At 39.9% G+C, this 24,103-nt stretch overlaps 1 protein-coding gene, 3 non-coding genes and 2 pseudogenes across 4 annotated transcripts; 3 read left to right on the top strand and 3 right to left on the bottom strand.

Annotated features, from left to right (window-relative positions):
- Positions 1–947: 947 nt before the first annotated feature.
- LOC148253501 (U6 spliceosomal RNA) lies at positions 948–1,050 on the top strand. Its single transcript, XR_015812992.1, has one exon. It is a non-coding gene; the product is annotated as a U6 spliceosomal RNA (small nuclear RNA).
- A 3,902-nt stretch (positions 1,051–4,952) lies between these two features.
- Positions 4,953–5,978, bottom strand: LOC148253502 (ATP-dependent DNA helicase Q-like 5 pseudogene; annotated as a pseudogene).
- Positions 5,979–6,142: 164 nt separating this feature from the next.
- Positions 6,143–6,241, bottom strand: LOC148253503 (U6 spliceosomal RNA). Its single transcript, XR_015812996.1, has one exon. It is a non-coding gene; the product is annotated as a U6 spliceosomal RNA (small nuclear RNA).
- Positions 6,242–12,139: 5,898 nt separating this feature from the next.
- LOC148253504 (uncharacterized) lies at positions 12,140–16,857 on the top strand. The gene is made up of 3 exons (XM_088223038.1): positions 12,140–12,990; positions 13,642–15,544; positions 16,225–16,857. Exons 1-3 carry the CDS (start codon positions 12,244–12,246, stop codon positions 16,650–16,652), a joined length of 3,078 nt encoding a protein of 1,025 aa, XP_088079164.1. The 5' UTR covers positions 12,140–12,243; the 3' UTR covers positions 16,653–16,857.
- A 2,144-nt stretch (positions 16,858–19,001) lies between these two features.
- Positions 19,002–19,104, top strand: LOC148253505 (U6 spliceosomal RNA). The gene has a single exon (XR_015812995.1). It is a non-coding gene; the product is annotated as a U6 spliceosomal RNA (small nuclear RNA).
- A 3,902-nt stretch (positions 19,105–23,006) lies between these two features.
- On the bottom strand, positions 23,007–24,032 carry LOC148253506 (ATP-dependent DNA helicase Q-like 5 pseudogene; annotated as a pseudogene).
- Between the last annotated feature and the right edge of the window lie 71 nt (positions 24,033–24,103).

Below are 24,103 nucleotides of genomic sequence, written 5' to 3' on the forward strand. Positions count from 1 at the left end.
ATTACACCACATTATTAACAATATTCAACAATCTAATTTCGCAACAAAGTAAATTACCCACGTCCCTTGGTAATAGGATAAACATATTCTAAGGAGTAATTTAACTTATCCAGCGGTTTACCATTGGAGGAATTTGAATCTTCCATGCCTATCTAAGAGAGAAACTACATCTGTTCCGCATCATTTGCATCACTTGAATGGTTTACCATCCCACATTGTTTGGTTTGTATGTTTATCAACATTCATGTAAATATATACACTGACACAACATTTTGGATTTTATCCAAACAATATGTACGGATGACAAAAGTTTTTAGCAAAAATGAAGAAATAAAAATACTAATTAAATTTATACCGACAGAGAATAAAATAAAAGGAAGAAATAAAGAAAAATAATAATAAATAAATAAGTAAATGAAAATAAATTAAAATTAACTCAAGGGCGAATATAATGTGAGAATGTCGCAGTGTATTATTGCTAGTAGGCATGAAATTAAGTGCTAAAATGAAAGGATGTTAAAATTATTAGGTCAACTTTTTTTTTTTGTTTTTATTTATTGATTTATTTGTTACTCCCATCTTGGTTACTTAAGCTACTTTAAACAATATATATATATATATGTATATATATATATGTTTACGATCGATTGAATGAATTCTAAAGCATATACTTGGGTTGTGAAATTCATTTTTGTAACTAATTTTGTACATTTTATAAAGTTAATTATGCTGTGGAGCCATGGAATATGTAAACAAAAAACCTATTTTAGTGCAAAAAGTATGCACTAGAGCAGGTATATTAATTTCATATGGCACTTCGGAATCAGAAAAAGTTAAAAGCAAAGTTTTGTCGAGAGGGGTAAACAGGGAGCCGCTGCCCCTATCCCACACCGCTTTGTAAACAAATGATTTACGGTTTATATATGGAAGCCTGTAAAGAAACTTTCGTCCCTTCGGGGACATCCGATAAAATTGGAACGATACAGAGAAGATTAGCATGGCCCCTGCGCAAGGATGACACGCATAAATCGAGAAATGGTCCAAATTTTTTTTTTCCCGTTATCCGCTCTGAAAAATCCTCCATTAATTCTGATAGTCTCTCGCGTCTCCGACACTTCCAGGTCTTCTTCCTTCTTCTCCAACACCGTTCCCATTACCCATAACGTCCTCCCCTGACGCCACTCCAAAACCCCTTAACCCGACTACAATTCCTTCTGCTCTATCATCGTCATTGCCTTCCCTCCGAAAAATCCCGCGTCATCCCTACCGGCGATTCCTTCCAAATCCTTCGCGCCAGCTTTTTCTCCAATGTCCCTCCCGCAAATATAGTAGGCATTTTATGTCTCCTTCTGCTTCTCGAAGTGATCAGTTCATCTCAGTCATAATCGAGATCGGTTTAGCTCTCAAAGTAAATGTTCTATAGCTTCATCTGGTGCTGATGAAATAGACTCGCTAACTTCTGTCCCGGTACGTGGCTCAGATTTCTCAGTCTCGAAAAGACTTGGTGCTTTCCCCAATAATAGAGCTCCAGCATTTTCTAAGAAATCGTCTAGATTGCTGACTCCAAGTTCCGCTCCAAAAAGAGCCTGTTACTCCTCTCTTCGCCAAATGGTATCTTACCGCTCAGTATCTCATATTTTATCTTTTTCTTTTGTGTTCCAGTCCAGTAGAATTTGAATTTAAGGTGTTCGTATGTTATATATATATAATGTGAGTATTCCAAATATCCAATGCTTTGAGTTGCAATTTTTGAAACATGTGGATTGTAACTTAATTACATTTATCCATTGATTGATGCGCTTGTTTTATGTGGCTCATTCAACTGCTTATCTAAGCCTTATGTTGATCGTTGACATGCTTTCAATTGCATTGGTTGATTAGAACACCAAAAGCTGATGTGGCTATATATACAGTGAATTTGACAACTATAAATGATCCGGAAATTAATTATTTTGAAGCCTCTGATAAATAGAGACAATAATTCTCGATTCATGAATCCTTTTGAGAAGAAGAAATCTAGATTTGTCTCTTGATCGTGTGTATTAGATCACCATGGTTTAAGGAATGATTATGTGCATTTTTCATCCTCACGAACAAATTGGGAAATGTATTTTCAGCGTGATTAAAGAGTTGTTGGATCATACCATGTTTTTGCATGTATATACAAATTTGTTTAGGGGCGCTTCTGCTCTGGTGTTATTAATCCACATCTTTTGAAGTAATGATAGAAGAATTATTATTTATTTAATTAGGATTATGTATTACATCTTTTGGTGTTATTGTTCAGGGCAGGACATTTATTGCGGAGCTCCACTGGATATGGCACTGTTTCTGCATCTTCATTGATTGATTTCTCAGCTAGACAGACAGAGAGCCGTGTACAACGGCAGTTAAGTGCAACAGGCACAGCTGACCAGAATGTAGAGGTTTCTGTTGGTGCTACCAAATGCAATGAAGTGGAAGAAATGCATCTAGGTTCAAAGTATGGCTGCTGTGGCTCTTGAGGCAGACATTTTTGAATGTGATGAGACTACAAAGTCAATTGATCCTTCCACCTCTGAATTGTCAAGCCATATGGTTAGCAGTCAATCAAAGGACAATTCAGCTGCATCATTCCTGCACTATGAAGATCGTGATTCGTATGAAAATGTAGAAGACTTCCCAAACCCTGCAAGCTCTGCTTTTGGGCAACAACTATCACTGCAGAGTCTTCTCTTGAAGAACACGCCATGCCCAACTCTAGTCTTGATGGGAGTAGAAATCAGGGAGGTCCCTGTGTATCAGCTCTTTGACTATATCGGAAATAGAAACAGAGAACTGCTATCTGGAGAATCCTGGTTCATTGAGGATGATGAATCTCTGGAGCTGAATAACAATATTAATGAAGTTGAGGAGCCTTCAGTTCCTACCACCGAAGGCAAGGACATGGCTACTTCTGTTCAGGATCTCAATGCCGCAGATAATGCTCATGATATTTGAGGTAAACTTTGCTTGTTCATCATGAATTTGGTTATCCATTTTCATGGACCTGTCAGTGTAACCTACTTTATAGTCATAGGAAGTCAACATGCTAAGTTGATTACCCCATATTCATAATATTTCAAATGTTTCAATCTCTAGTTCCAAAGTAATCACATGGCAATATTAAATCCTCAATGTAACTTTATTTGATGTCATGGATTTACTTGCTTCTTTCAGATAGACCAGCATTAAAGTGCTAGCTGGACAATTACTTTGCCTTACTTTGCAAATATCATAAATGTTCTTTATTCAATTGTGTGTTTTAAGTAGTGGTCTTGGTTTGTGAATCTTGCAGAGGTCTGTTCAAAGGTGGGATGGTGCTAATGGGCGGCATGTGGATGTCCCAAATGTGCATAATTTTGGATGGTACTCCATCTTTGTTTTCTTTTAGCAATTGTGAGTACATCTGTCTTTGTATCTTCTTAGGTGAAGCCAATTAGAGCATTATTAGACGGGTATCTATTTATTGTTTGTTTGTTTAATTGTTGGACTCGTAGTTCCCATGCATATCAGCATTTGTCTGGTTGCTGAAATGAAACCAACAATTTGCGGCCTCACTGTATCCTCACAATAGACAATTGTTTATTTCATGCTTGTATCAAATATGTGCCAGAACTTAGCTCTAAAACTATAGTAGTAGGATTTAAGCTTTGTTATCTGACAAATTGGTATGTATTTGACGAATCAACGGTATTAGTAGAATGTCGGGGAGGAAGCAAGGGAAGTAGCCCGACACTTGAAGAAACAACTGATACAATACCACTGGAAGGTTCTTGGCCAACCGTCACTATATTAGGTAAATCCAATACGGACAGAAAGGACCAACCTGGTAGAACTGCAGCTAAAGGCTCCTCAAAATCACTAAAGTCCAGGCCCTGGTATGTAGAAACAGATGCAGAGCCATGTCCTAGCAAGACTGAGAATGATGAAAATATCGATGCATCAGCAGTACGAAATGTTGGACTTACTTGTAAGCCAGACAGTATAAAACCTCCAAAACTGGAATCAAAGTGTAATTGCACAATAATGTGAAATTCATTCATTTTGTTTTGGTGTCGGTATGTGACCCTGATATTTTTATGTTAATGATGGCTGTTTGGTTTATTGGCAATTGATATATTTTTTTTGTCGATTCCAATTATTTTTAAGAAACACCACCTTGTGTTGGTGTTATAATTGCGAAGTTTCTTTTGTCTTTAATTATTATTTTTCTTTTTATTCTTATCATCAGGTTAATATTAGGAATCAAGAGGCATTGGAGGATTGTGTTTACTCCATAGAGCCTGCGTTCTTTTAAAGTTTTTTTCTGCTTCTAATCCGTGATTTCTCCCTTTTATGATTTGTGGTTTTGGATGCTCTCAAGTGATAAATGCTTTTATGCCTTTTATTTTTAGAATTCATTTTCACGTTCTACTTTTTGGTCAAATAACAGATTTGGCTTCGATATTAGTTTGTATTGATTCTACACTTGCATTGTATGGCTTATTATCTGAAAAAAGAAAAGAAAGAAAGATTTGAGGAACCATATGTTTTACACTCCATAAACAATCTTATTCGGCTCTTTTCCTTTCCAGTGAGCTGACTTTTTTGTCAAGGCATATAATTCACTCCCATGGTGGCTTCCTAAGTATTTTATACTTGCTTGTATGGCTCAAAATCTGATGGAAAATTTAAAGAATATCTTTTTATAGAAACTTTTATTGGGCTTATATCTTTTGTCAGAAGCCTTTAATAGGATTCATCTTTCAGTTCTATCCTTGCTTTTCGTCAAAGCATTCATCGATTCTCGGATTTTAAGCTCATGGGGTATGGTTCATAATCTTAAAATATACTTTATTTGTAACTACACATTTCATGTTTGATGTTAATAATTAAACTTGTTTAAATTATTATCAATAATAAGCTGGGATAAACCACGAAAGAGGGCATCATCAATCCTCTACCTGGCTGCTGCTCAAAAGGCCGCCAGGAATCACAGCAGGGAGCTGCTTCAACTGGTCGATCATTAACGCCAACAGAGGGCTGACAACCAGCGTGATCCCCGGCAAAATCATGGCTGGAATCTGATAGCACAGCGACTTCCCCGCACCCGTGGGTAAAACCAGCACCGTCGATCTCCCCGAGAGAACCATCTTGATCGCCTCCATCTGCCCGCCGCGAAACGAATGATGACCGTACACTACGTTCAGCAACCTCACCAGATTATCATCGGACGGCTCGTCTCGCGCCGCCGAGACTGCCTCCTGCAACAGACGAACGCTTCGCTCTTCCCTCTTCTTCTTCGGTTGCGGGATTTCTCCAGCAAACCCATCTTCGCCACAAATGCTCTCCGTCTCAATTCCGCTCTCGGCTTTTGCTTTTCTCTTGCTCCTCGTTTTTCTGTAGGCATAATTGTTTTGGCTTTTGGTTCTGCCTTTGCACTTGCTAGGATACTTGCCCCGTCTTTTCCCATTCAGTTGAAGCTTCACGAAATTACCTTCACTTGCGCCGGAGCAGTTTCGAATTTTGACAGGCGGGTCAGCCAAGCTGCTGCCGATCAAATTAGGGTGCTGCCTCCGGCGGACTTTGAGCGGGTTTGGGCGAACCGGACGGGGTTCCGAGCGGTCGATAACGATTTCGGGTCGGGGCAGCGGTAGCGGGGCGTCGTTTTCGAAAGTGAGAGAGTGTTTGCGAAGTTTGGAGAAGGAAGGGACCTTGGAGAAAAAGCCGGGGGGAAGGGTTTGGAGGGAATCGCCGGTAGGGACGAGACGGGACTGATCAGAGGGGCGGCGGATCTGGAAAGGCAGGGATGAGGGCAGAGCAGAAGGAATTGGGGGCGGGTTAAGGGGTTTTGGAGCGGGGTGAGGAGATGACGTTATGGGTAATGGCAGTGGCGTTGGAGGAGGAGGAAGAAGATTTGATTGTCTCGGAGGAGTGGCGGAGACGTGAGAACCATCAGAGTCTGAATCGGAATCCATGGAGAATTTCCAGAGCTAAAAGGATACGAGAAAGAGACTGAACTGGTATAAGCCTTTGGCTCTTTCCTAATTTTCCCGCCAAAATTTTGGAGGTTTTTCTTCACTCTCATAATATTTTTAACGAGAAATTTTATAAATAAATGAGAAAGTTGGACAGGAAATGAAAAAATTTAGACCATTTCTCGTACATGTCATTTTTGCGCAGGAAACGTACCAATCTTCTCTGCATCGTTCCAATTTGATAGGACGCCCTGCGAAGGGGCAAAGAATATATAAACCGTTCTAATTACTATTCTCTAAGAGATGTGGGATAGACGTTGCTGGCAACCTCTCAACAAGGTTTTGCTACAGACTGTTTCTCATCCCTGAGTGCCACATAAAAATAATATACATGCTATTGTGTATACTTTTTGCATTAAAATGTATTTTTTGGCTATATTATTCTGCATATGCCATGGCTCCATAGAATAATTACAGAGTATTAATCAGTATAATTTCTTAAAAACGCACACAATTATTTGTAATTAACTTTTTATATTTTTTTAATTAAATAGTTATTCTATAATACTTGGTTCTTATATTGAACAATTGAATATCTAGTCTCTAATTAATAGAAATCTTTTGAAACATAATTAATATAAAGTTTTATTAATTTGTCAAACAAAATAAAATTGTTGGGCACCAAAACTATGAACCTCAATACCCCGTCCGGTATGAGGGTGAAATAGGTCATCCCCATACCCTGTCCGGTATGGGCGCCAAAACACATAAGGTCTCCATACCCCGTGCGGTATGAGAGAATACGTTCCCGGTAGGGTTCCCTACGGACTCGGTCCGTCCACCATCTCCCAGGATATCTAGTCAGACTGTCCACATTATCGAACTTGCCTTTTTTCTTGATCTCAATCATCCAATCATACACAATATGTAAACCAGTAATTGACACCAAACAAGACAACACAGTATCGGGTTTACCATAATACAAACCATAATAAAAGAAACCATGATTCATGCATACGAGACCATAACATAATTATATCAAACATCATGCTACATTTAATACTGAAAATTAGATCAAACAATAACAGATCGACACTGTATCAGACTCGGGCTCCACTAGCAACCTTAATCAATTATACATCTATAAAGTCACACAGTACATTTTAATTATTTATTTAGCTTTAATACCGTAATAGGAAATAGGGTGAGGGGTCCTTACTTGCTTCGGGGTCTGAATTCGGCTCTATAGTGCGCCTACAGGCTGTTCCTAATTTCTCTGAATTTTTTTCGAAAAATTAAAACGCACTACCGGTACCTGCACATGTCCCAAAAATCCCAAATCAGACCTAGGGCCCCTTTCGGCGAATATCGGAATTCCGGCACAACGGCTCCGCCGTGCTCCGGCCACGGCGTCGCCGTCTGCGATGGTGATCCACCTCGGGTTGGCCGTTTTCGGTCGAATTCGGCCAAACTTGCATTGTTCCCTGCAATAAAACAACTCTAGGACCCTCGGTGGGCCAAAAACTCACGAAAAACTGAAACTTACCAGCGGCGGTGCTCTCGAGTGCGGCTCTGGTGTGAGTCGCGTTTTGATGTTTGGCTCCGATCAACCTGTAGAGAAAAGAACAGTGATCACAGTGGTATAAAGTTTGCATCAAACGGAGGCCGGGAGGGGCCTCATCGGAGGCAAAAACAGAAGGGGGTCGCGGCAGCGACGCTGGACTTCGGCTGGGTTTTCTGACCGTTTGGCTAGTGGTTTGGCTATAGGCGGACTCAACATCGAAAAACGAGCCATAAGGAGAAAATTTACCTCGATCGGCGGTCAAAAACTTCTCCGGTTTGGCGGTGGGTAGTGGCGGCTGGCTCCTCCAGCGTCTGGTTCTTCTTCTCCGGCGAGGCACTGGCGGCTAGGGTTTTGTGGTCAGGTGTGGGTGGGGTTATTTATATCATTTGCCTTTTAATCTCAACCGTCCATCAAGATTAAATCTGGACCGTCCGATCCGATTTAATTGGGATTAAATTTGGACCGTCCATCGCGATGCAATCTGGGCCGTCCGTGCGTGATTAAATTTGGGCCGTCTGTGCATACGTTTGATCTGAGCCGTCAGTGTGCACGGGAACGGATCTGCGCCGTCCAATCGTGCGCACGCGGATCGCCCACGTGGCCCATCCCGTGTCAGCGTTTCCTTGCCACGCGGCGTGGCCTGGTTGGCCGGGGCTGCTGACCGGGCCACTGACGTGGCTGCTAACGTGGTTGCTGACGTGGTACAACTTTTTTAAATTACGTTTTGACCCCCGATTTTTTATTTTCTTCTCAAAAACACTCCCAGAATCCAAATTTTCATCCATTTTTCCCAAAATCAATTTCAATTAAATACAAATAATATTTTTACCAAATTTTATCATTATTATTATTTTTATTTTCATTAAATTAAATTAAATAAAAATCTAAAAAATTTAAATAAATAAAAATAAAAATAATAAGATAAAATAAGAAAAAAACACTTGGGTGTTACAACTCTCCCCCCCTTAAAGAAATTTGGTCCTCCAAATTTGCCTCTTACTCTTGGACGAACAAATGGGGATACTGGGCTCTAAATTCTGATTCTAGCTCCCAGGTAGCCTCCCTGGGCGTGTGGTTCTGCCACACGATCTTTACAAAAGATATTTTCCGGTTGTGGAGTATTCTGCTCTTTCGGTCCGTGATACCGACTGGTACTTCTTCATAAGACAAGTCCTCTTGGAGTGGAAGCGGTTCATGAGCCAAGACATGAGAAGGATCCGGGTTATACTTACGTAGCATGGATACGTGAAACACGTTGTGGACTCTGGAGAGCTTTGGAGGCAGTGTTAGTCTGTAGGCAACATTACCAATCCTGTCTAAGATTTCAAAGGGTCCAATACATCGGGACTTTAATTTTCCCCTCCTACCGAACCTACTAATTCCCTTGAAATGAGTGACCTTAAGAAACACCCGGTCGCCTTTCTCAAACCCTAAGTCTCTCCTCCGGGTATCTGCATAACTCTTCTTCCTACTCTAAGCTGTCTGAATGTTCTTCCTGATTTTAACTATTTTGGACGTGGTCTCCTCTATCAACTCCGGGCCGAACAATCCTCTATCGCCCACTTCCTCCCAATAAATAGGTGATATGCACGGGCGCCCATATAACGCCTCATATGGAGCCATGCCGATGCTAGCTTCGTAGCTGTTGTTGTAGGCAAACTCTATCAGGGGTAGATGGTCGTCCCAATGGCCCCCAGAGTCCAGGACACAAGCTCGGAGCATATCCTCAAGCGTACGAATTGTCCTCTCTGATTTTCCATCAGTCTGGGGATGGAAGACAGTACTAAGAGACATATTTGTTCCCATAGCTTGCTGGAAGCTATTCCAAAATCGAGAAGTGAATCTGGGATCCCTGTTGGATACTACTGTTACTGGAACCCCATGTAATCTGACTATCTCCCGGATATACATCCTTGCCAACTTGTCCAATGAATCGGTCATCCTGATGGCTAGGAAGTGGGAAGACTTGGTAAGTCGGTCAACGATTACCCATATGGCATCATGTCCTGAACGTGCTTTGGGTAGCCCCGATACGAAGTCCATGGTGATATGTTCCCACTTCTACTCCGGGATCGGTAAATGCTGAAGTAACCCACCTGGGCGCTGATGCTCTGCCTTGACCTGCTGACATACCAACCATTTAGATACAAAGTCGGCTATGTCTCTCTTCATCCCATGCCACCAAAACTGGGGTCGCATGCTTTGGTATATTTTGGTGCTTCCTGGATGCATGGCAAACTTCGAGCTATGGAACTCCGTCATAATATCTCTTTTTAACTCACTGTGATCTGGGACACACATCCTGTCTTGGAAACGAAGTGATCCATTGGCAGAGATTCGAAATTCTGAGATCCCTCCCTGTTCTGCATCCTTCTTACGGGCTACCAGGGCGGGGTCAACTGTCTGGGCTTCCCTTATTCTCTGGATTAACTCGGGCTGGACTATCAGGCTGCCCAAACATGTGACTCTCTTCAGATCATGAAGTCAAACCTGTTGCGTGGCCCCAATTGGTCTGCATTCTGAAACCATCAAATGGGCTAAGATACCTGCACTTTTCCTGCTGAGAGCATCTGCTACCACGTTGCCCTTACTCGGATGGTATAAGATATCATAATCATAGTCCTTAAGGAGTTCCATCCACCTTCTCTGACGCATGTTGAGATCCTTCTGAGTAAATATGTGTTTCAAACTCTTATGATCGGTATAGATCTGAAAGGTCTCTCCGTACAAATAATGGCGTCAGGTTTTCAAGGCGTGAATGATTGCGGCAAGCTCTAAGTCATGGGTGGGATAGTTCTTCTCATGATTCTTTAACTGTCTGGACCTGTATGCTATAACCTTTCCATGCTGCATTAGGACACAACCCAGGCCCAAATAGGAGGCATCACTATAAACTGTATATCCCTCCGATCCACTCGGTAAAGCCAGCACGGGTGCAGTGGTCAGCCGCTTCTTTAATTCTGAAAAACTTCTTTCGCAGTCCTCATTCCACTCAAACTTGGCATTCTACTTTGTGAGTCGGGTTAGATGAGCTGCTAGACTGGAAAATCCTTCAACGAACCTGCGGTAATAACCTGCCATTCCCAGGAAGCTACGGATTTCCTTAACTGATGTCAGCTTCTCCCAGCCAAGTACCGCTTCAACCTTTTCGAGATTGACTGATACCCCTTCCTTCGATATGATGTGTCCTAGGAAGGCGGTCTGCTCAAGCCAGAATCCACACTTACTCAACTTTGCATATAACTTCTTATTTCTGAGGACCTGCAAAACTTGGGCAAGATAGTGAGCATATTCTTCTCTGTTTTTTGAGTAGACTAAGATGTCATCGATGAACACGATAACAAATTGATCCAAGAACTCTCTGAAGACTCTGTTCATCAGATCCATAAAGACTGCCAAGGCGTTGGTTAGCCCAAATGACATGACCAAGAACTCATAGTGTCCGTATCTACTTCGAAAGGCCGTCTTGGGGATTTCTTCTGTTCTTATCTTCACCTGATGGTAACCTGATCGCATGTCTATTTTAGAGAAGACCTGTGTACCCTGCAGCTGATCGAAGAGGTCATCAATTCTGAGAAGGAGATATTTGTTCTTGATCGTAACCATATTCAATCCTTTGTAATCAATACACAGGCTCAACGTTCCATCTCCCTTCCTTAAAAAAGTGACTCCGGCATCCAAAGGGGACACACTGTGTCTAATAAAACCACTGTCTTGCAATTCAGTGATTTGTTTCTCAGCTCTTCCATCTCAATGCGGCTCGTGCGGTAAGGAGCAACCGAAATGGGCTGAGTACTTGGCTGTAGGTCTATAGTGAACTCGACTTCTCTGTCAACTGGCAGACTAAGCAGTTTGTCTGGAAACACATATAGGAAGTCTCGGACTACCGGAATCTCTTAAATACAAATTTCCTTCTTGGGCTTGCCTAGTCAGAGAAAACAGCAAGATTAAGGCACTAGAAGTTAAGAAAACTTACCATTAAGGAATAAGTACTGAATAATTTTATTAATTTGTAAATGGCTCATCGTTAGGAGGATTAAATACAACTTTCTTGTTAAAGCAATCTATGGTGTCGTGATACGCCACTAGCCAATTCATTCCTTAGATTACATCAAAATCCCCTGCGTCTAACCCTATCAGGTTTACACTCAGTTTCTTATTTGCTATCTCCACGGCACAAGCCCTATAGATAACTTCTCCTAGTAGTGTTTTTTACCCCCGGCAGTAGACACAAACAATAATGAATCAAGTTTATCAGGTGATACATTAATTTTGGAAGGAAAAGCATGTGAAACAAAAGAGTGCGATGCACCAGTGTCAAATAAAACATGAGCAATATGGTCACAGATAGCATACATACCCTATACTACATTCGGGTCGGCGTCGGCATCCTGCTGGGTAAGGTTGTAAGCTCTGCCCTAGATAGGAGGCCTCCTTTGATTCTGGTTCCTCGGGCATTCTCTTGCATAATACTGGGCACTGCCACAAATGCGAGAAGTGTTGTTAAGCCGGTAGCAGGGTCTGTCCCCATGATCTCTGCCGCAGTGCTGACAGATCTTCCCACGTGCTGCCCCTGTAGGTTATCTGATATCTTTATGGACATGTAACTGAAACTGCAAGTGCCTTCTATTAGATACGTATAGAAATGTTTATATTTCTTTGTTCGTCGTATGTTACATTTACTTCTACTTTTATGTGAAGATGGAGAAGAGTTACAGAAGTAGCAGGGGCAGCGCCAGTCCAAATCGCTTGAGCCCATCACCCAGGTCTACTAGCGGTACATTTCAATCAAGGGGAAGGCCCTCTTCTGCCCCTCAGTCTAGTCCAACCCCTAGTGTACGTGCTGCTACACCAACGCGAAGGCCATCTCCTCCTCCAAATAAACCTTCTACGCCTGCTCCTGGATATCTGACTCCAACTCCCCGGAGGGCGAGTACAGGCTCAAGCACGGCAGCTTCCACTGGGGTAAGGGGAAGTTCTCCTATCCGTACAAGTCGTGGGAATTCTGCTTCACCAAAAATCAGTGCATGGCGGTCAAACATTCCTGGTTTCTCTTTAGATGCACCACCCAATCTTCGAACTTCTCTGACAGATCGACCAGCATCATATGTGAGGGGTTCCTCACCAGCATCCAGAAATGGTAAAGATTCAGCTACAAAATATGGTAGGCATTCTATGTCTCCCACTGCTTCTCGAAGTGTCAGTTCATCTCAGAGTCATGATCGAGATCGATTTAGCTCTCAAAGTAAAGGTTCTATGGCATCATCTGGTGATGATGAAATAGACTCGATAAATTCTGTTCGAGTACGTGGCTCAAATTGCTCAGTCTCAAAAAGAGTTGGTGCTTTTCCTAATAATAGAGCTCCAGCATTTTCTAAGAAATCTTCTAGATTGCTGACTCCAAGTTCTGCTCCAAAAAGATCCTTTGACTCTATTCTTCGCCAAACGGTAACTTACTGCTCAGTATCTCATCTTTATCTTTTTCTTTTGTGTTCCAGTCTAATAGAATTCGAATTCAAGGTGTTCGTGTGTTTTCTATATGCAATGTGAGTATTCCAAGTCTCCAATGCTTTAACGTGCATCCAGTTTTGAAACGTGTGCTTTGTAACTTAATTACATTTAGTCATTTGATTGATGCACTTGTTCTATGTGGCTCATTCAACTGCCTATCTAAGCCTTATGTTGATTGTTGATATGCTTTCAATACCATTGGTTGATTGGAGCACCAAAAGCTGATGTGGCTACATACAATGAATTTGACTACTATAAATGATCTGGGCATTAATTAATTTCAAGTATCTGATAAATAGAGACAAGAATTCTCAATTCATGAATCCTTTTGAGAAGAAGAAATCTAGATTTGTCTAATATGATTGGTAGCTTGAGAATGTGTACTAGATCACTATGGTTTAAGGAATGATTATGTGCATTATTCATCGTCAGTAACAAATGGGAAATGTATTTTCAGTGTGATCAAAGAGTCCTTGGATCATATCATATTTTTTCATGTATATATGATTTTTTTAGGGGTGCTTCTGCTCTGGTGTTATTTATCTACATCTTTTAGAGCAATGATAGGAGGATTATTTTTTTTATTAGGATCAAAGGAAAAGTCCTCCGAATATGTTCAGGCCTCTCTTGTCTAGTGTTCCCAGTACCACCTTTTATGTTGGAAAGGGTAGTTCTGCAAATCGTTCTTTGATCTCAAGGAATTCTTCTGTCACAACCAGCAGTAATGCAAGTTCTGATCAAGGTACAAGTGCTGTACTAGATACCGAAGGGAGTGATCACCACCAGGATGACTTGACAAGTGAATTTGAGATAATACGATATTCTGATGCTCAAGAAGTATTTGCCTTTGACAAGGTAGATGCATTAAGTGAAGAAGCTGGGCATGATAGAGATGATAGGTCACCTAATATTCAGCTTGATGACTTTCATCAAGATGCTGGTAACTCTCAGGAGTTCTCTGCTCAAGGTGCTAATGCAGAAATTTGTTCAACATCTACTGTTTTATGTTCCAGAGGTGATTCTAGAGAAGGTATTAATGATGCAAACATGGAAATTTGTTCTAAATGTCAAGGCAGATTTTGCATAACTGAACCACCAGAAGTAGATAGTTATCTTTGTCCAGCTTGCAAGAGGGAACATGATCTTATGGCTGACACTGTTTCTGACACAATAATAGCAGTTGAGGACTCCTCAATGCTGTCTGTGAAAACTTATGAAGAAAATAAATTATTTGATGAAATGGAGCCTGCAATGCCTGAGACTGAGTCACTGCCGCAAGGTACTGAATTGGTTGAGCCAGTGGCTTCTCAGCCTGAAGAGAATGTTAAGCAAGGGCATACTTCCTTTTCAGAGAAAAATCAGAATTACTTGCAAGAAAATTATATTGCTAGGTCTTTGGCAGAAGATATTGAAGAGAGGCTCAACTATCAGGAAGGGACTGAGCAACCTACTGTTTGTCATAGCTTACCTGTCAGGGACATTGAAGGTCAGCGACTACAGCTGTCTAATGAGCATGTGGATTTAAAATTTGATTCTTCAGAAGGTGCGGGCATATCCGTGTTGCTAAAGAGGTCGAGCAGTAGCAAGGGACATGTTGTTCAGGGCAGGACATTCACTGCCACCACTAAACCTTATGATGATGCCTCTTATGCAAGAGACAGTTCGAGCAGTTTGCGGAGCTCCACTGGGTATGGCAGTGTTTCTGCATCTTCATCGATTGATTTCTCAGCTAGACAGACAGAGAGCCGTGTACAACGGCAGTTAAGTGGAAAGAAATTTGAAATAGAGAATTATAGATATGAAATGAACTTAAAACCTCAAAGTATTTTATCATCAGGCTCTGGAGTTTCACCTAATGCCCTTCAAGCTTTGGGTCTTGTAACAGGCACAGCTGACCAGAATGTAGAGGTTTCTGCTGGTAATATCAAATGCAATGAAGTGGAGGAAATGCATCTAGGTTCAGAAGTGAAAGTGCCGGCTTTGGAAAATAAGACAGCTGCTGTGGCTCTTGAGGCAGACATTTCTGACTGTGATGAGAGTACAAAGTCAATTGATCCTTCCACCTCTGAATTGTCAAGCCATATGGTTAGCAATCGATCAGAGGACAATTCAGCTGCATCATTCCTGAACTATGAAAGTTATGTTTCTTATGAAAATTTAGAAGACTTCCCAAACCCTGCAAGCTCTGCTTTGGGGGCAACAACTATCACTGCAGAGTCTTCTCGTGAAGAACATGCCATGCCCAACTCTAGTCTTGACGGAGTTGAAGTCAGGGAGGTCTCTGGTATCAGCTCTTTGGCTATGATATCAGAAATAGAAACAGAGAACTGCTATCTGGAGAATCCTGGTTCATTGAGGGGTGATGAATCTCTGGAGTTGAATAACAATATTAATGAAGTTGAGGAGCCTTCAGTTCCAACCACCGACGGCAAGGACATGGCTACTTCTGTTCAGGATCTCAATGCTGCAGATAATCCTCATGATATTTTAGGTAAACTTTGCTTGTTTATCATGAATTTGGTTATCTATTTTCGTGGACCTGTTAGTGTAACCTAGGCGATAGGAAGTCAACATGCTAAGTTGATTTCACCGTATTCGCAATATTTCAAATGTTTCAATCTCTAGTTCCAAAGTAATCAAATGGCAATTTTAAATCCTCAATATAACTTTATTTGATGTCATGGATTTACTTGCTTCTTTCAGATAGACCAGCATTAAAATGCCAGCTGGACAATTGCTTTGCCTTATTTTGCAAATATCAAAATGTCCTTTATTCAATTCTGCATTTAGTGGTGGTTTATGGATATTGGAGAAGTGTTTTCAAAGGTGGACTGGTGCTAGTGGGCAGCACGTCGAGATCGTGAATGTGCATCATTTTGGATGCTACTCGTCTTTGTTTTCTTTTGGCAATTGTGAATGCATCTGTCTTTGAGTCTTAGGTGAAGTCACATAGTGCATTATGAGATGGATATCTATTTGTTATTTGTCTATTTAGTTGTTGCATTTTCCTGGTTGCTGAAATAAAAAAAACAATTTGTGGTCTCACTGGATCCTTACAATAGACAATTATTTATTTTATGTTTGCATCAAATTACATGCTAAAACTTGGTTCTCAAAACATAGTAGTTGGGTTTAAGCTCTGTTATTTGACAAATTGGTACATATTTGCAGATGAATCGAGAGTATTAGTAGAATGTCGTGGAGGAAGCAAAGGAAGGAGCCTGACCCTTGAAGAAGCAACAGATACAATACTTTTCTGCAGCTCTATCGTTCATGATCTAGCCTATAAGGCGGCAAGCATAGCAATCGAGAAAGAAACTGAAGTGCCACTGGAAGGTTCGTGGCCAACTGTCACTATATTAGGTAAATCTAATACCGACAGAACGGACCAACCTGGTAGAACTGCAGCTAAACGCTCGTCAAAATCACTCAAGTCCAGGCCCAGGCGTGTAGAAACAGATGCAGAGCCACCTCCTAGCAAGACTGAGAATGATGAAAATATTGATGCATCGGCAGTACGAAACGTCGGACTTCCTAATAAGCCGGACAGTACAAAACCTCAAAAACTGGAATCGAAGTGCAATTGCACAATAATGTGAAATTCATTCATTTTGTTTCGGTGTCAGTATGTGACCCTGGTATTTTTATGTTAATGATTTTCTTGTTTGAAGGGCTGTTTGGATTATTGGCAATTGGTAATTTTTTTTTTTTGTCGATTCCAATTATTTTTAAGAAACACCACCTTGGGCTGGTGTTATAATTGTAAAGTTTTTTTTTTAACTTAATTATTTTTCTTTTTATTCTTACCATCAGATTAATATTAGTCAAGAGGCATTGGAGGATTGTGTTTACTCCATAAAGCCTCCTCCATTCTTGTTAATTGTTTCTGCTTCTAATCTATGATTTCTCTCTTTTCTAATTTATTGCTGTGGATGCTTTCAAGTGATAAATGCTTTTCTTTGAAGGTTGATATTTGTTCATTCCTTGTCAGAAAGCATTCTGCTTTTCATCAAACCCTAGATTTCATTCTCATGCTGCTGGGTTTGACAAAGACTTAACACCTGCCTATATGTATAGCTCATCATTTGGAAAAAAAAATATACATATATATAAATATATATATATATATATATATTATTCAAATTTTTATTCCTTTTTCATGCAAGTGTTTCTAGGATTCATTTTCACGCTCTACTTTTTGGTCAAAACAAATATTTGGCTTCCATTTGAGGAATCTTATGTTTTACTTCATAAACAATCTTTTTTGGGTTTTTACTAAATTGACTTTTCTGTCAAGGCATAAAATTCACTCCCACGGTGGCTTCCTATATATTTTATTTTACACTTTGCTTGTATGGGTCAAAATCTGGTGAAAAATCTAAAGTTTTATTGAGCTTTATTTATGTCTTTTGTCAGAAGCGTTTAACGGGATTCATGTTTCAGTTTTATTTCTTGGATTTTAAGCTTGCGGGTATGGTTCATAATCTTCAAATACCGTTTATTTGTAACCCATATATTTCATGTTTAAAATTAATGGTCAGAACATGGGTATAGGTTTAATCCACACCTTATTACAGGGTTTTCTTTTTAAAAAATAAAAAAATAAATAACTACTGAATAATATTCTTTATATATTATAAAAAAATTTAGTCTGATAGAAAATACTCTTTATATCTTTTATTAGAATATATTATTTACAAAATATTCTTTATATTTTTTATCTGAATATGTTATAAAATATTTTATACAAATACGTAATGATTTATATTTTTTGTTTAAATATATTTTAAATTATTTTTTCTGATATATTTGTCGGGATGAAATATAATTCGATTATTGTACTATCATCAATACAACAATAAATTAAGATCAAGGTTTTATTAAATTAAACATTATACACTAATTGTAGTTTATTTATAATACACTAATAAAATAACGAATTTTTTATTTTTAATAAGATTTAAAATTGTAATACTTAAATAAGAGGTAAAAATGTTAATTATTACACCACATTATTAACAATATTCAACAATCTAATTTCGCAACAAAGTAAATTACCCACGTCCCTTGGTAATAGGATAAACATATTCTAAGGAGTAATTTAACTTATCCAGCGGTTTACCATTGGAGGAATTTGAATCTTCCATGCCTATCTAAGAGAGAAACTACATCTGTTCCGCATCATTTGCATCACTTGAATGGTTTACCATCCCACATTGTTTGGTTTGTATGTTTATCAACATTCATGTAAATATATACACTGACACAACATTTTGGATTTTATCCAAACAATATGTACGGATGACAAAAGTTTTTAGCAAAAATGAAGAAATAAAAATACTAATTAAATTTATACCGACAGAGAATAAAATAAAAGGAAGAAATAAAGAAAAATAATAATAAATAAATAAGTAAATGAAAATAAATTAAAATTAACTCAAGGGCGAATATAATGTGAGAATGTCGCAGTGTATTATTGCTAGTAGGCATGAAATTAAGTGCTAAAATGAAAGGATGTTAAAATTATTAGGTCAACTTTTTTTTTTTGTTTTTATTTATTGATTTATTTGTTACTCCCATCTTGGTTACTTAAGCTACTTTAAACAATATATATATATATATGTATATATATATATGTTTACGATCGATTGAATGAATTCTAAAGCATATACTTGGGTTGTGAAATTCATTTTTGTAACTAATTTTGTACATTTTATAAAGTTAATTATGCTGTGGAGCCATGGAATATGTAAACAAAAAACCTATTTTAGTGCAAAAAGTATGCACTAGAGCAGGTATATTAATTTCATATGGCACTTCGGAATCAGAAAAAGTTAAAAGCAAAGTTTTGTCGAGAGGGGTAAACAGGGAGCCGCTGCCCCTATCCCACACCGCTTTGTAAACAAATGATTTACGGTTTATATATGGAAGCCTGTAAAGAAACTTTCGTCCCTTCGGGGACATCCGATAAAATTAGAACGATACAGAGAAGATTAGCATGGCCCCTGCGCAAGGATGACACGCATAAATCGAGAAATGGTCCAAATTTTTTTTTTCCCGTTATCCGCTCTGAAAAATCCTCCATTAATTCTGATAGTCTCTCGCGTCTCCGACACTTCCAGGTCTTCTTCCTTCTTCTCCAACACCGTTCCCATTACCCATAACGTCCTCCCCTGACGCCACTCCAAAACCCCTTAACCCGACTACAATTCCTTCTGCTCTATCATCGTCATTGCCTTCCCTCCGAAAAATCCCGCGTCATCCCTACCGGCGATTCCTTCCAAATCCTTCGCGCCAGCTTTTTCTCCAATGTCCCTCCCGCAAATATAGTAGGCATTTTATGTCTCCTTCTGCTTCTCGAAGTGATCAGTTCATCTCAGTCATAATCGAGATCGGTTTAGCTCTCAAAGTAAATGTTCTATAGCTTCATCTGGTGCTGATGAAATAGACTCGCTAACTTCTGTCCCGGTACGTGGCTCAGATTTCTCAGTCTCGAAAAGACTTGGTGCTTTCCCCAATAATAGAGCTCCAGCATTTTCTAAGAAATCGTCTAGATTGCTGACTCCAAGTTCCGCTCCAAAAAGAGCCTGTTACTCCTCTCTTCGCCAAATGGTATCTTACCGCTCAGTATCTCATATTTTATCTTTTTCTTTTGTGTTCCAGTCCAGTAGAATTTGAATTTAAGGTGTTCGTATGTTATATATATATAATGTGAGTATTCCAAATATCCAATGCTTTGAGTTGCAATTTTTGAAACATGTGGATTGTAACTTAATTACATTTATCCATTGATTGATGCGCTTGTTTTATGTGGCTCATTCAACTGCTTATCTAAGCCTTATGTTGATCGTTGACATGCTTTCAATTGCATTGGTTGATTAGAACACCAAAAGCTGATGTGGCTATATATACAGTGAATTTGACAACTATAAATGATCCGGAAATTAATTATTTTGAAGCCTCTGATAAATAGAGACAATAATTCTCGATTCATGAATCCTTTTGAGAAGAAGAAATCTAGATTTGTCTCTTGATCGTGTGTATTAGATCACCATGGTTTAAGGAATGATTATGTGCATTTTTCATCCTCACGAACAAATTGGGAAATGTATTTTCAGCGTGATTAAAGAGTTGTTGGATCATACCATGTTTTTGCATGTATATACAAATTTGTTTAGGGGCGCTTCTGCTCTGGTGTTATTAATCCACATCTTTTGAAGTAATGATAGAAGAATTATTATTTATTTAATTAGGATTATGTATTACATCTTTTGGTGTTATTGTTCAGGGCAGGACATTTATTGCGGAGCTCCACTGGATATGGCACTGTTTCTGCATCTTCATTGATTGATTTCTCAGCTAGACAGACAGAGAGCCGTGTACAACGGCAGTTAAGTGCAACAGGCACAGCTGACCAGAATGTAGAGGTTTCTGTTGGTGCTACCAAATGCAATGAAGTGGAAGAAATGCATCTAGGTTCAAAGTATGGCTGCTGTGGCTCTTGAGGCAGACATTTTTGAATGTGATGAGACTACAAAGTCAATTGATCCTTCCACCTCTGAATTGTCAAGCCATATGGTTAGCAGTCAATCAAAGGACAATTCAGCTGCATCATTCCTGCACTATGAAGATCGTGATTCGTATGAAAATGTAGAAGACTTCCCAAACCCTGCAAGCTCTGCTTTTGGGCAACAACTATCACTGCAGAGTCTTCTCTTGAAGAACACGCCATGCCCAACTCTAGTCTTGATGGGAGTAGAAATCAGGGAGGTCCCTGTGTATCAGCTCTTTGACTATATCGGAAATAGAAACAGAGAACTGCTATCTGGAGAATCCTGGTTCATTGAGGATGATGAATCTCTGGAGCTGAATAACAATATTAATGAAGTTGAGGAGCCTTCAGTTCCTACCACCGAAGGCAAGGACATGGCTACTTCTGTTCAGGATCTCAATGCCGCAGATAATGCTCATGATATTTGAGGTAAACTTTGCTTGTTCATCATGAATTTGGTTATCCATTTTCATGGACCTGTCAGTGTAACCTACTTTATAGTCATAGGAAGTCAACATGCTAAGTTGATTACCCCATATTCATAATATTTCAAATGTTTCAATCTCTAGTTCCAAAGTAATCACATGGCAATATTAAATCCTCAATGTAACTTTATTTGATGTCATGGATTTACTTGCTTCTTTCAGATAGACCAGCATTAAAGTGCTAGCTGGACAATTACTTTGCCTTACTTTGCAAATATCATAAATGTTCTTTATTCAATTGTGTGTTTTAAGTAGTGGTCTTGGTTTGTGAATCTTGCAGAGGTCTGTTCAAAGGTGGGATGGTGCTAATGGGCGGCATGTGGATGTCCCAAATGTGCATAATTTTGGATGGTACTCCATCTTTGTTTTCTTTTAGCAATTGTGAGTACATCTGTCTTTGTATCTTCTTAGGTGAAGCCAATTAGAGCATTATTAGACGGGTATCTATTTATTGTTTGTTTGTTTAATTGTTGGACTCGTAGTTCCCATGCATATCAGCATTTGTCTGGTTGCTGAAATGAAACCAACAATTTGCGGCCTCACTGTATCCTCACAATAGACAATTGTTTATTTCATGCTTGTATCAAATATGTGCCAGAACTTAGCTCTAAAACTATAGTAGTAGGATTTAAGCTTTGTTATCTGACAAATTGGTATGTATTTGACGAATCAACGGTATTAGTAGAATGTCGGGGAGGAAGCAAGGGAAGTAGCCCGACACTTGAAGAAACAACTGATACAATACCACTGGAAGGTTCTTGGCCAACCGTCACTATATTAGGTAAATCCAATACGGACAGAAAGGACCAACCTGGTAGAACTGCAGCTAAAGGCTCCTCAAAATCACTAAAGTCCAGGCCCTGGTATGTAGAAACAGATGCAGAGCCATGTCCTAGCAAGACTGAGAATGATGAAAATATCGATGCATCAGCAGTACGAAATGTTGGACTTACTTGTAAGCCAGACAGTATAAAACCTCCAAAACTGGAATCAAAGTGTAATTGCACAATAATGTGAAATTCATTCATTTTGTTTTGGTGTCGGTATGTGACCCTGATATTTTTATGTTAATGATGGCTGTTTGGTTTATTGGCAATTGATATATTTTTTTTGTCGATTCCAATTATTTTTAAGAAACACCACCTTGTGTTGGTGTTATAATTGCGAAGTTTCTTTTGTCTTTAATTATTATTTTTCTTTTTATTCTTATCATCAGGTTAATATTAGGAATCAAGAGGCATTGGAGGATTGTGTTTACTCCATAGAGCCTGCGTTCTTTTAAAGTTTTTTTCTGCTTCTAATCCGTGATTTCTCCCTTTTATGATTTGTGGTTTTGGATGCTCTCAAGTGATAAATGCTTTTATGCCTTTTATTTTTAGAATTCATTTTCACGTTCTACTTTTTGGTCAAATAACAGATTTGGCTTCGATATTAGTTTGTATTGATTCTACACTTGCATTGTATGGCTTATTATCTGAAAAAAGAAAAGAAAGAAAGATTTGAGGAACCATATGTTTTACACTCCATAAACAATCTTATTCGGCTCTTTTCCTTTCCAGTGAGCTGACTTTTTTGTCAAGGCATATAATTCACTCCCATGGTGGCTTCCTAAGTATTTTATACTTGCTTGTATGGCTCAAAATCTGATGGAAAATTTAAAGAATATCTTTTTATAGAAACTTTTATTGGGCTTATATCTTTTGTCAGAAGCCTTTAATAGGATTCATCTTTCAGTTCTATCCTTGCTTTTCGTCAAAGCATTCATCGATTCTCGGATTTTAAGCTCATGGGGTATGGTTCATAATCTTAAAATATACTTTATTTGTAACTACACATTTCATGTTTGATGTTAATAATTAAACTTGTTTAAATTATTATCAATAATAAGCTGGGATAAACCACGAAAGAGGGCATCATCAATCCTCTACCTGGCTGCTGCTCAAAAGGCCGCCAGGAATCACAGCAGGGAGCTGCTTCAACTGGTCGATCATTAACGCCAACAGAGGGCTGACAACCAGCGTGATCCCCGGCAAAATCATGGCTGGAATCTGATAGCACAGCGACTTCCCCGCACCCGTGGGTAAAACCAGCACCGTCGATCTCCCCGAGAGAACCATCTTGATCGCCTCCATCTGCCCGCCGCGAAACGAATGATGACCGTACACTACGTTCAGCAACCTCACCAGATTATCATCGGACGGCTCGTCTCGCGCCGCCGAGACTGCCTCCTGCAACAGACGAACGCTTCGCTCTTCCCTCTTCTTCTTCGGTTGCGGGATTTCTCCAGCAAACCCATCTTCGCCACAAATGCTCTCCGTCTCAATTCCGCTCTCGGCTTTTGCTTTTCTCTTGCTCCTCGTTTTTCTGTAGGCATAATTGTTTTGGCTTTTGGTTCTGCCTTTGCACTTGCTAGGATACTTGCCCCGTCTTTTCCCATTCAGTTGAAGCTTCACGAAATTACCTTCACTTGCGCCGGAGCAGTTTCGAATTTTGACAGGCGGGTCAGCCAAGCTGCTGCCGATCAAATTAGGGTGCTGCCTCCGGCGGACTTTGAGCGGGTTTGGGCGAACCGGACGGGGTTCCGAGCGGTCGATAACGATTTCGGGTCGGGGCAGCGGTAGCGGGGCGTCGTTTTCGAAAGTGAGAGAGTGTTTGCGAAGTTTGGAGAAGGAAGGGACCTTGGAGAAAAAGCCGGGGGGAAGGGTTTGGAGGGAATCGCCGGTAGGGACGAGACGGGACTGATCAGAGGGGCGGCGGATCTGGAAAGGCAGGGATGAGGGCAGAGCAGAAGGAATTGGGGGCGGGTTAAGGGGTTTTGGAGCGGGGTGAGGAGATGACGTTATGGGTAATGGCAGTGGCGTTGGAGGAGGAGGAAGAAGATTTGATTGTCTCGGAGGAGTGGCGGAGACGTGAGAACCATCAGAGTCTGAATCGGAATCCATGGAGAATTTCCAGAGCTAAAAGGATACGAGAAAGAGACTGAACTGGTATAAGCCTTTGGCTCTTTCCTAAT

This window comes from Carica papaya, chromosome 6 (assembly GCF_054855325.1).
Source record: "Carica papaya isolate Zhongbai chromosome 6, ASM5485532v1, whole genome shotgun sequence".
NCBI classification, from domain to species: Eukaryota; Viridiplantae; Streptophyta; class Magnoliopsida; order Brassicales; family Caricaceae; genus Carica; species Carica papaya.